This window comes from Vigna radiata, chromosome 6, assembly GCF_000741045.1.
Source record: "Vigna radiata var. radiata cultivar VC1973A chromosome 6, Vradiata_ver6, whole genome shotgun sequence".
NCBI lineage: Eukaryota > Viridiplantae > Streptophyta > Magnoliopsida > Fabales > Fabaceae > Vigna > Vigna radiata.
Window position 1 is genome coordinate 1,393,895 of NC_028356.1, and position 10,184 is coordinate 1,404,078.

General features: G+C 34.7%; 2 protein-coding genes across 2 annotated transcripts; both read right to left on the reverse strand.

Moving 5' to 3' along the window:
- Positions 1–151: 151 nt before the first annotated feature.
- Positions 152–3,199, reverse strand: LOC106762910 (protein HOMOLOG OF MAMMALIAN LYST-INTERACTING PROTEIN 5). The gene is made up of 6 exons (XM_014647034.2): positions 2,956–3,199; positions 2,709–2,809; positions 2,254–2,363; positions 1,859–1,934; positions 1,585–1,725; positions 152–1,479 (listed from the first exon to the last, which is right to left on the reverse strand). The coding sequence occupies exons 1-6, from the start codon at positions 3,047–3,049 to the stop codon at positions 538–540; spliced, it is 1,464 nt and encodes a 487-aa protein (XP_014502520.1). The 5' UTR covers positions 3,050–3,199; the 3' UTR covers positions 152–537.
- Positions 3,200–5,098: 1,899 nt separating this feature from the next.
- Positions 5,099–9,850, reverse strand: LOC106765210 (65-kDa microtubule-associated protein 1). Its single transcript, XM_014649747.2, has 10 exons — positions 9,711–9,850; positions 8,944–9,040; positions 7,990–8,193; positions 7,638–7,889; positions 7,299–7,514; positions 6,892–7,047; positions 6,503–6,814; positions 6,072–6,159; positions 5,799–5,947; positions 5,099–5,606 (listed from the first exon to the last, which is right to left on the reverse strand). The coding sequence occupies exons 2-10, from the start codon at positions 9,013–9,015 to the stop codon at positions 5,307–5,309; spliced, it is 1,749 nt and encodes a 582-aa protein (XP_014505233.1). The 5' UTR covers positions 9,016–9,040; positions 9,711–9,850; the 3' UTR covers positions 5,099–5,306.
- Positions 9,851–10,184: the final 334 nt, after the last annotated feature.

The window sequence follows — 10,184 nt, forward strand, 5'->3', positions numbered from 1 at the left end:
GGGGGGGTGGGGGTCTAAGTACAATTTGGTTAATTATTCAACTTTAGATTTCATATGGCAATTTTTGTCGATAAAATGTTGCCCAGCTATTTTAAAAAAATGTCAGATTTTTATGCCATTCAAGATTGCATAATCTCTGAAATGGAACTTGTTGAGCAAAAGTTGTAATATATACTCAAGAACTTAACAGCTGAGATTCAAATCCTCAGGGTCCATGGATGAATATGAACCTTAATCTAAGTTCGGAGGCAATCCCCAAAAAAGAAAAAGAGAATTGTTCTAGACAGACAACTCAAATTCATCAAGCAGAAATCTTGTATGTATCACAGTCCCTTGACAAACAAGCCAATCTCAATAACTACCACCAGATAAACGGGAAAGACAGCAGAGTCCCAGCTGATTTTATGATTTCCGTTTAGGTTATGTTCCCTAATTTCTTCACACTTGTAAGTGCATGATGCATATAATATACAAAACAGGGCATCCAAATAATATGCAGAAAAACCATCGAAATCAATATTTCAATTTACATAAATTTTACTGGCCAGCGGATGGATTTGTCAGCAACTCAAGTGATTTCTTCAAGTAGTCTACTGCAATTGAGACATCATCAAATGCAAGTGCTCCAACAGCAAATCTTGCAGCCTTGTGTGCCTCTGCTATTTTTTCAGGTGCTGGCTGGTAGTTACTGTCATAATGGTATGTCTGAGAAGTTGATTTAGGTTCCACAATAGTTCCATTCCTGCTGCTAGAGCTGTGATGAGCACTTGATGAATGGCTTGTAGTTAGCGGAGCTGACTGGGAAGAATATGAAGCATCCGACCCTTGATAATAAGTATAGTTTGATGGGACTGATGGGATGCTGCTTTCTGAAAAACTTGGATAAGACTGAAAATGGGGATAGGAATATGACGAATTTTCATGAGAAGGGTAGTTAGGCCCTAAATGCTGTGAATTCTCCGATGAGTATTGCTGATGGTTGTAATGTTCGGGATAAGAACTTTCTGATCTGGCAGGTGGAGGATGGTAATCTTGGGATGACGGTGGAGGATGATAATCTTGGGAAGGTGGTGGAGGATGATAGTCCTGGGAAGGGGGAGGAGAATGATAATCCTGGGAAGGTGGAGGAGAATGAAAGTCTTGGGAAGGTGGAGGAGGATGATAGTCTTGGGAAGGTGGAGGAGGATGATAGTCTTGGGAAGGTGGAGGAGGAGGAGGATAGTCTTGGGAAGGATAAACTCCAGGTGTATAAGAGTGAGATGATGGAGAAACAACAGAAGAATGCTTGTTGTTATCTACTCTGTCATGAAATTGCATAGATGGTGGAATATTTGCAGAATGCTGTTCATTAACAGTATCATGAAATTTAGGAGCCGGATGAATGTTTGGATTCTGGTAATTGACGGGATTATGATAACTAGGTGATGAATCAGATTCTGGTCCAGGATTGGAAACTGTAGTTTCAGTAGTCCCAGGGTCCTGCAAGAATAAGCAGCTTAAAGTTGATTGTTTATGTTCATTAATCAATTTGTTTGTTTTTCTAATTGATCAAACTAAGACACCACGTTAAGTTTTGAATCATACATATCTACCGCTTGAAGAACTGAATGGAATTGACAGATCCTCATCACCAGCAGGCGGACCAGCTGTGGGCTTTCTTCCTTCTTTCAAAGCTTTTCTTATATCAGCTGCTTTCCACACTGCATATTTCTGTTTCTGCTCCAGCTGTAAAAAAACTCGTAAGCATTAAACATACAGATATAGGAAGTTGTATTCTAGCTGAAAATTGTTTTCAAACAAGAAATGCACAGTGAAAATCATTCATAGAAAGGGAAGGATCAATTCATGAAATACGCACATCAGGCTGAACTGCTCCAAATTGATTAAGAATCTCAAAAAAGATGCTGGCAGCATAAAATGTTTTCGCTGTATTCCTGTAAAAGGTCAAAGAGTATATGTTAAAAACTTATCACATGAAAAATCCTAACACTCAAGATAGTTATGCGACATGTGAAGGGAATGACAAACAATTGGCAAAAGACAGATACTTGGTATTTAAAGAGAGTGAGCTACTATCTTGTCCAAGAGAAAGGAACAAGAACATACAAAAATCCCTTCTAAACGTCAACACAAAATTGAGATAAAAGTAATCGAAAATGATGCAACAAAACAAACCGACATATAAGCTAAAACACGCTTATTTATTTCAATCCTAGCATTTAAAAGAACAAATAAAGAGTGATATTATCATACAAATCTGCTCTTCCAGCACGATCTTGTTTGTCTGCCTTTCCAAACACATTCAAAGCAAAACCCTCGAGATATAGATTGTCCTCAGGCCCTATCTGGATGGACTTTTTATCCTGGAAAAACAACATATTTCGGAAATATCAATTTAGTAAATAAAAACATCACAAACGTACCCAATCAAACATTTCAATCACTAACATCTTTCAAAGGAACTGCAGGCTGCCACACAAACACGACATAGTATCATAATCCATTATTATTCAGATTAAAACACATTCATTTAACATGAACCGATTATATTAGATTTCCTTCATCTTTTCAAAATAAAAGTTAGGGCTCCACGAAATCAATTAAAATATCACAGATTATTATTTGTTCAGTTATTTGCCGATAATCTTATGTTTCGGTTAATTGTGATCACAATCAGTAAAACGGATCAACAAAGTTTGACCTAGAACCTTCTCAAGCTGCTTCATGAGCGAGACAAGAAGAGCATTAGTGGTCTTTGTGCGCTCACTTTGCGGAATCTTCAACCCCCGTTCCATCGCATATAATCGACCTAATTTTATCAAAAACAATTTAATCATAATAATTTACGAATGGATTATAGTATTTCAGATCAGAGAAACAGAAAATTCGAAAAAAATGAAAAACAGGTATCGATCCAAAAAAAAGAAAAGAGAAGTTAAGTTAAAAGAGAATTACAGTAATAAGCGACGAGTGGTTCGTGCTTTTGCAATTCATCGGCGCGTTGAAGATATGGTAACAGCAGCTTCGCAGGTTCGTTTTCGTTGGCCATCTCAATTTCCAGAGATTCAAAACGCAGAAGGTCTTAGAAACCACACGGCGTCGTTTGTTGGCTTTATTCCAAGCTTGTGTTATGTATTCGACCGTCTTTCCCCGCCGAAGCAACTATTGCTTATTAAGAAAGAAAAACTGATAGAGATTAAGCAGTTAAGAAAAGTACCGAATAAGCTATTAGTTAAAATATCAAGTTCTAAAAAATACCGGATATATAATATATTAATGTTGGTTATTTTTATTTAATTAAGATTTGGCTTAAAAAATCTTTGCCGAAATATAACTTTAATGGTTGACTTTTAAAACCATAAAATTCAATTTCGCGAATTCGGTTAATTAAGTTGAAAAATTAAATGATTTTTTTTTCTCAATCAAATTCAATTTTAGTGAATGGAGTCAATAATCATTTTAAGTGGCTAGAGAGAAAATTCAGTTAGACAAGAACTTTATTACGATAAAAGGTTTGAAAGGGTTAAATAGGACTTTCACTAAATGTTTCAACGTCTTATTTATGTTGTTGTTATATTAATACCAGTTAATACCTAGTTTTATTTTTCTTAAGGGAATTTTGTAAAATTTAAATACAATAAATTTAGTTTTTTTTTTCGTTTTAGAATATTTAGTTATTTAATGTTTTATTTGGGTAAAATAATTTAAAAGTTATAGATTTATGTGGTTCAATTATCATACAATAAATAAATGCTAAATACAAAAATCATATTTTTAAAATTTCAAATTCTTTTATTTAAATAACATATTCTTATATATAAAAAAAAAAAAAGTACCTTCCAAAGATTTATCCAACTATTTGATGGTTCTTTTGTAGGTACTTTTAGAGACTTTAAAGAATGAGAAGAGTGAGTTCAAATTCCCCCTTTTCAATATCTTGGTAATAACACCTGTATGTTAGTAAGTTTCTTTATTATTATTATTATTATTATTATTATTACTTAAAAGACAATTCAAAAGTGTTAATTATGAAATAATTCGTAACTGATTCAATTTTTCAGGAGTAAATGTAAAGGCAAAGTTCTCAAAAGTAGCAATTGAGTTTCTCAGTTATAAATAAGAAAGTATGATCTTTTAAAATACATGGATCTCCTAAAAAGAGAGAATAAAGAGTTTATTACTACTAGGAATCAAAACATACTATTGAAAAGGTTAAAAGCATGATATATAATAAGAGATTAGTTGCTATTTTCTTGGAAAAGAAAATCATAATTAGTCTATCTTGGAGAAAGACAATTTTAACTCTTTTTTATTTCTTAAAAAAAAGTCTTTAAAAAACTCTTGCACATATTAAAAAAAAGAAAAAGAAAATCTTAGGGAGTAGGTGGCAATGAATCTAAGAAGATTATATTCAGGTTGGAATTTTCAACCTTGACCTTTTGGACAATTAAATGTGAATATAACAGCAGAAAATGATAAATCATAGGAATATCGCCTATGAGGTAGAGGGGGACCTCGTGAACTAAATACCTCAAACTCTCCTAATAAATCACCAGATATAAAGCCACTCACTCATAGTGTGGGTACCTAATATTTTAGAAAAATTATTGTAAGTGCTTTTATTCGAGCGAGTTTTTAAAATAATTAGGTAATTAATACATAATTTAAAGAATGTGAATGCTGTGGTATTTTGATATGCAGTGTTGAATCATTTTAATCTAATAAAAGTAATTTTATTTAACATTTTTATTTTCAAAAAGTGAAATGACAAAAACATAAAAATTACAGGATTATTTTAATGAATGTCTTCATCTGCATTTGCTAATGTTTCTACAACATGGAGTTTAATAGTAATTTTCTCATGCCAAAATCTAGTATTATGTATGTTAACTTCATCACTAAGTTACATTAAAAAAACGTAATCCTCTCAGGTTGGAATCATGTTCTGTCATTCATTCTGATGGAGAGGCATTGGGTGAGAAAGAACCATTTGTTGCTTCAGCATTTTTTTTTTTTTTCATTCTTTCTGTAGACTGCATATCAAACACAGTTTCAGACGAAAGTGAAAGAAACCAATGAATAGGAGGAGGAGCCAGGGTTTGGAGAAAGGCAAGACTAGCACTATATTTTCATATTAAAGGGCACATGTATTGAGAAAACCTCCAAATGGCAAATTGAACATACACAGCTCAAAACAGTTCCTCTCTAATTACTTGTCACTCCATATTATAATTCCTAAAGCAGTAACTAGTATTTGATCATGCTACAAAGATGAAATTGTAGGGTTGAAAATGAAGATCTCGTTATTAGGGTGATGCCGGGATTGGTTCGGTACCAGAAACATGGGAAGCAGCATCTTCTTTTGATATGGCAACATAATTCACAGGAGCAACTGGTCTGATATCTTTTTTTCCATCTTTTGTTGTGGACCTGCTTCCGTTTTGATGAGCATTAAGTGACAGCCGTCGGTTTGGTGTACCATTAGCTCCTCCATTAGCACGAGTACCTCCTACCTTACCAGAACTAACTGGTCTACCAGGACTGGGTCTTGAACCAAAGATGGCTTCTTGTTCTGTGTTTCGTTGCTCGTGGTGCTTTTTCTGATCCTACAGAGTGCAAAGTGCAGATGTTACGACTTCTGAATACCACAATATGTTCAACAAATATAGAATAGTGAACAGATATAGGCCAAGCTGATAGTTATATTTTTTTGTTCTCGCCGAGTTGAAGTCTTGTTATCAAGTGCTTAAATCAATCTGACAACGAGTCATCCTAATCATCTTATTCGTGAAACTTACCCTCATCCTCCGTTTTTCCTCTTCCCGTTCATGCCTGAGCATGGCATATTCATCTAACATGGCAAGAAGAGGAACGCCATCATATGTGAATGACATGCCATGATCTTCTTCCCATGCACGAGTTTTAGCAACTAATGTATCTACCAAAGCTGCAATTTCACCCAAAGAAACAAAATTATTCCAATAACGTGGTAAAGTTTGTCTTGCATGCACTGACAGCAGATTGAAATAATAACAGTATTTGATGATGGTTGTAATTTCTTCAGCAAATACCTGGAATTTTGTTGACCAATATCCGAGCTTTCTCTGCACGTTTGAGGTTTAAGTGTGCACCTCTGCTTGCATTATACCTGTTATCATCCTGTTTTTACAAGGGTGTGTAATTGTGTCAGAAAAATTGTAATCCAAATGAGAAAAGATTATGCAACCATTTTATGTAATCACCGTAACTCGTAGCAAAGCTAGAGCTAAAATCTGCCTATTTTTTGAAACAGGCATGAAACATTTCAATTATCTTATGAAATAACTAATTACTGAAACTGAGAAAGCAAATTATACAATAAAGATGAATGAATATTGACTCCAGCTAACAATTTACAACTGCTGTTACCACAATTCAGACCAGATACACTATCTCACCAAGACTGCACAACCAATCATTCAGACTCGACAAGAAAAAATGTAGGAAGGGAAATTACAAATACCCGATTATAGTCTTCAAGCCAACTCTCCTCTTCACATGCTGACATCCATTTTTCAACCTTGTCCAATATATCTTTTCGACTTAAAGCTTCTTCTTTTGCTTTTGCTATCTGATTGTCCATGTCAGCCAGTAATTCAGCTGGTTCAACGTTTCCTGAATCAATCAATGCCATAATCTTCTCCCGTGCAGCATCTGGGTCTATTTCTACATGAGCACGGGCAAATATCTCTTCAAGCTCCGTTTGCTTCTTGAAAGCAATTTCCTTCATCCTACTGGCTTTCAGCTGATCAAGTCTCTCAACTTCCACTTCAGCCTTCATTAACGAAAAATAAAATAGTTAATATCATATTTGGAGTCCAAATCTGTAATCTTAAAGAAGGTCTTCAACACCTGCTCAATCAGATCCAAAGCAAGAGCACCAGGGACAGTGACTTCATCAACAGAAGCTGACATATTACAGGTAACATGGTCAAATAGACTCCTTTCCTCTGGATGAGTGTCCATTAGATTCCAAAGATCGATCAACTGAGAAGCTAATTCTTGAAGCTGCAAGACAAATCCAGGTCGAAGTCAAAATAAATGGCACTATATTAAAAGTCAACCAGAAATGTATGCAAAACATTCGAAGGCAATATCAATTTGGGGTGTCAAAGTCGGAATTGATGGTGATTTCTTGAAAACAGACACATGATTAGCAAGTAAATAGCTAAAATATACCAAAATTACTAACATTGAAATATAGTTAACAGCCATTGTCCAAATAAAAATTAAGCAAAAAAATGTTCTAAAGGCATTACCTTCTGCAGCCTCTGTTTTTTATCTTCTTTCAGCGTTAAGACAGTCTTGGCCAACCTAGCTAGGGTGTCGTTACTTATGCTCTTGGATTGAACACCAGTAGAATCATTTAGGCTTGGATGTACCTCCGTTACAGTACTGAAGAAGTCCATGCCAAGGACAGCACATAGATCATGCACAGTACTCACAAATTCAAGAACCTTGTGCAATCTCTCACTCTGCCAAACAAAGCGCAATGGAAAAAAAAATTCTCAATGACATGTTTTGTGAACGAAAGCAGGTGGGGTTTCCCAATTTGTGACTAACTGATACATCGCTATTGCACATTATAAAAGAGTTACCTTTTCCTTTTGAAGTTCTTGTAGCTCAGATTGATATTCATCTAATTTCTTGAGGGAGAGGTCAGACTCGTCAACTGCAGGCGAAGCATCACTAAGGTTTAAGTTCCCAGCTATCTCTCCACATATTTGTTGGATCTGGGATTGTACATCAGAGAACTCCTTAATTCTTTCTTCCTTTTGTTGCCATAACTGTTCAAGTACAGGTGCTATAGCTGCAAGCTGTTCTTTGATAGTTCCAGAAGGGTTCTCAGGCTGTGAAAGAAAAATAATTATGCATAAGAATACAAAAGTAAAATATGAAGTTTATGTGTTGTTTATTGCCAATATAAGACATGGTCGAGTAGTTACTAACAATTCCAGCAAAGCTCTTTTCTCCAAGTGCTGATAGAAGACTGGAAAGCTCAAGCTTAGCATCAGACAAAGCTTGAAGTAACTGCGCCCTTGACTTCGCAGCCTGCTCAACCTTTCTCTTGTACACATCCAAGCATTCCTGTTCTAACTGAAGAAGCATTTTGTCTCGTTGCTCATCACTCTCACCAACCTCATCCCATATTTCCTACAGCCAATAAAGATAGTCTAAATTATACGTATATTCTATTATTTTCGTAATCAACTGTAAACAGAAACAGTTTCTATTTAGGTAAGTTTGCTGAAAAATGGGTTTTAAAATAATCAATTTCAACTAGGTGAAACAAAATGAAAAAACTATTGGAAAATATTTGTAAGTGGTAAAATGTGTTCGGTATCCCCGTCAAACATATTAAACCCGTATACAATTTTTTTCGTATGATTTTCGTCCTTCTAAAATTTAAATATATTTCTTAGGTCTTTATTTCTAACAAAAATAGACAGAAGACTTATGTGAATGATAATTTTAACATATGAATTTTTCCATTAAAAATAATTTTGGTAAATATATAACTAACATATCGTTATCCACATAAGTTTTCCATCTATTATTATCATTACACACAAGAACTAAAAAAATATGTTTAAATTTTAAAGGAACAAAATAATATGAAAAACTTTTGGAGGTCGTATTTAATAGTTTAGGAATTTTAGGAAAAAAAAAAACATATTTTACCTTATTCATGAGCTACAACTTTTCAGAATTATAAAATCAGCTTAACTTTTTAGAGAAAAAACTCTTTACAAATTTTAGCCACCGTCCCAAACTTACAACCGAAATTTAAACAGCTGAAATCTTTAAAATCAATCTTTCACAGACATTCTCTAATACTATTCTGGAGACCGTGCACATTTTCATTTCAGTGACCAAAATGAAAATCTGAATGAAGATAGTAACCTGCAGCTTTTTTAACAAGGAACCACAGGTGTTTTCCCCAAGTAGAGGATTTTGAGCCTCTGTCACTGCCATTGATGTTCCAAAGCAACCTAGCCGCCTGCACCAAAATAAAAAAATAAAAAAATTAAACAACAAATTATTTTCACCTCCCATCAAAGATAGATAAACACCTCTTCTATGAAGATCAAGAGAGAAACAGACATGTGCTGTGTAGAAGAAAGCAAATGCAAGTGCAGCACGATAAATGCAAACCCACAATCCATTGCGGTCAATGTTAATTCCAGTAACCCGAATCACCCATCCCAAAAGTTAAACTAACGAATTAAAGAAGCGATCTTCAGAAAAATAAGCCAAAAAGGTTATAAACAAATAAGAGCAATAATTAAAAATTGTCCTTTTTAAGAAAATAAATAGTAATGGTACATCATTATTTTAAGGCAAAAAAAAAAGTGCGGAAAAAAAATCTCCAAACAAATTGAGTTCCTTCCATCACATGCGAAATAGCACAATCCAATGCAGGGCAAGCTAATTAAGCTAACGATAACAACATAATGGAAAGTGTGAGCGAAACGAAAGCTAAATTAACCAAACGATCAGCAACAAGTAACAAGAAAATGACGAAAGAAAGGGAAGCTGAGGGTGAAGTCACATGTAAAGATTGAAAAGGAAAGATGAGAGAGAAAGAATCGAATGAAGAGGAACGAGAAAGAAGCAGATCTCGGGAATGCGAAGATCAAGAGACGATGGCGAGAGAAAAGAATACGTACCGCTTGAAGCTTAGGGTTATGTCGCTTCAGATCTGAAACAGAAGGCGAATGAGTGAGTGAGTGAGTTCTGAAAGAGTGTGAGAGAAAGAGAAAGAGAGAGTGAGGTTTTGTTGTGTAGCGTAGTAGCGTGTGCATATAATAATAAGATTAGAGTAGATGATGAAATTAGAAGAGAAGATGAAAAACAAAAGACAGAGTACAGTGTAGGAAAAGAAAATGGACCCACAACACAAACACTATATCTCTCTCTCTCTATTGTCTCCCGTCTGGTTTCCTTTCTAGCCCCCACTCTTCGTCTTATTTACCATTATGACACTCCTCTGTATCTTCAAATTTAACTGCACATCAAAACTTTGACTTTGACTCGATCTTTGTCTTGTTTTCACGTGTTCGGTAACACTGATCATAAAAACTTTTTAATTAATCATTTAAATTTTCTTGTTACTTGTAACATACTTAAGAAAGTTAATGTAA

Excerpts from the sequence above, each read along its gene's own strand:
- LOC106765210 (XM_014649747.2), bottom strand. The coding sequence starts at position 9,015 with ATGGCAGTGACAGAGGCTCAAAATCCTCTACTTGGGGAAAACACCTGT. Across the intron at positions 5,948-6,071 it reads ATTGGTCAACAAAATTCCAG|CTTTGGTAGATACATTAGTT; the intron begins GTATTTGCTGAA and ends GTGAAATTGCAG. Across the intron at positions 5,607-5,798 it reads AGGAAAAACGGAGGATGAGG|GATCAGAAAAAGCACCACGA; the intron begins GTAAGTTTCACG and ends TGCACTCTGTAG.
- LOC106762910 (XM_014647034.2), bottom strand. The coding sequence starts at position 3,049 with ATGGCCAACGAAAACGAACCTGCGAAGCTGCTGTTACCATATCTTCAA. Across the intron at positions 1,726-1,858 it reads TTGGAGCAGTTCAGCCTGAT|CTGGAGCAGAAACAGAAATA; the intron begins GTGCGTATTTCA and ends GTTTTTTTACAG. Across the intron at positions 1,480-1,584 it reads GTTCTTCAAGCGGTAGATAT|GACCCTGGGACTACTGAAAC; the intron begins GTATGATTCAAA and ends TTATTCTTGCAG.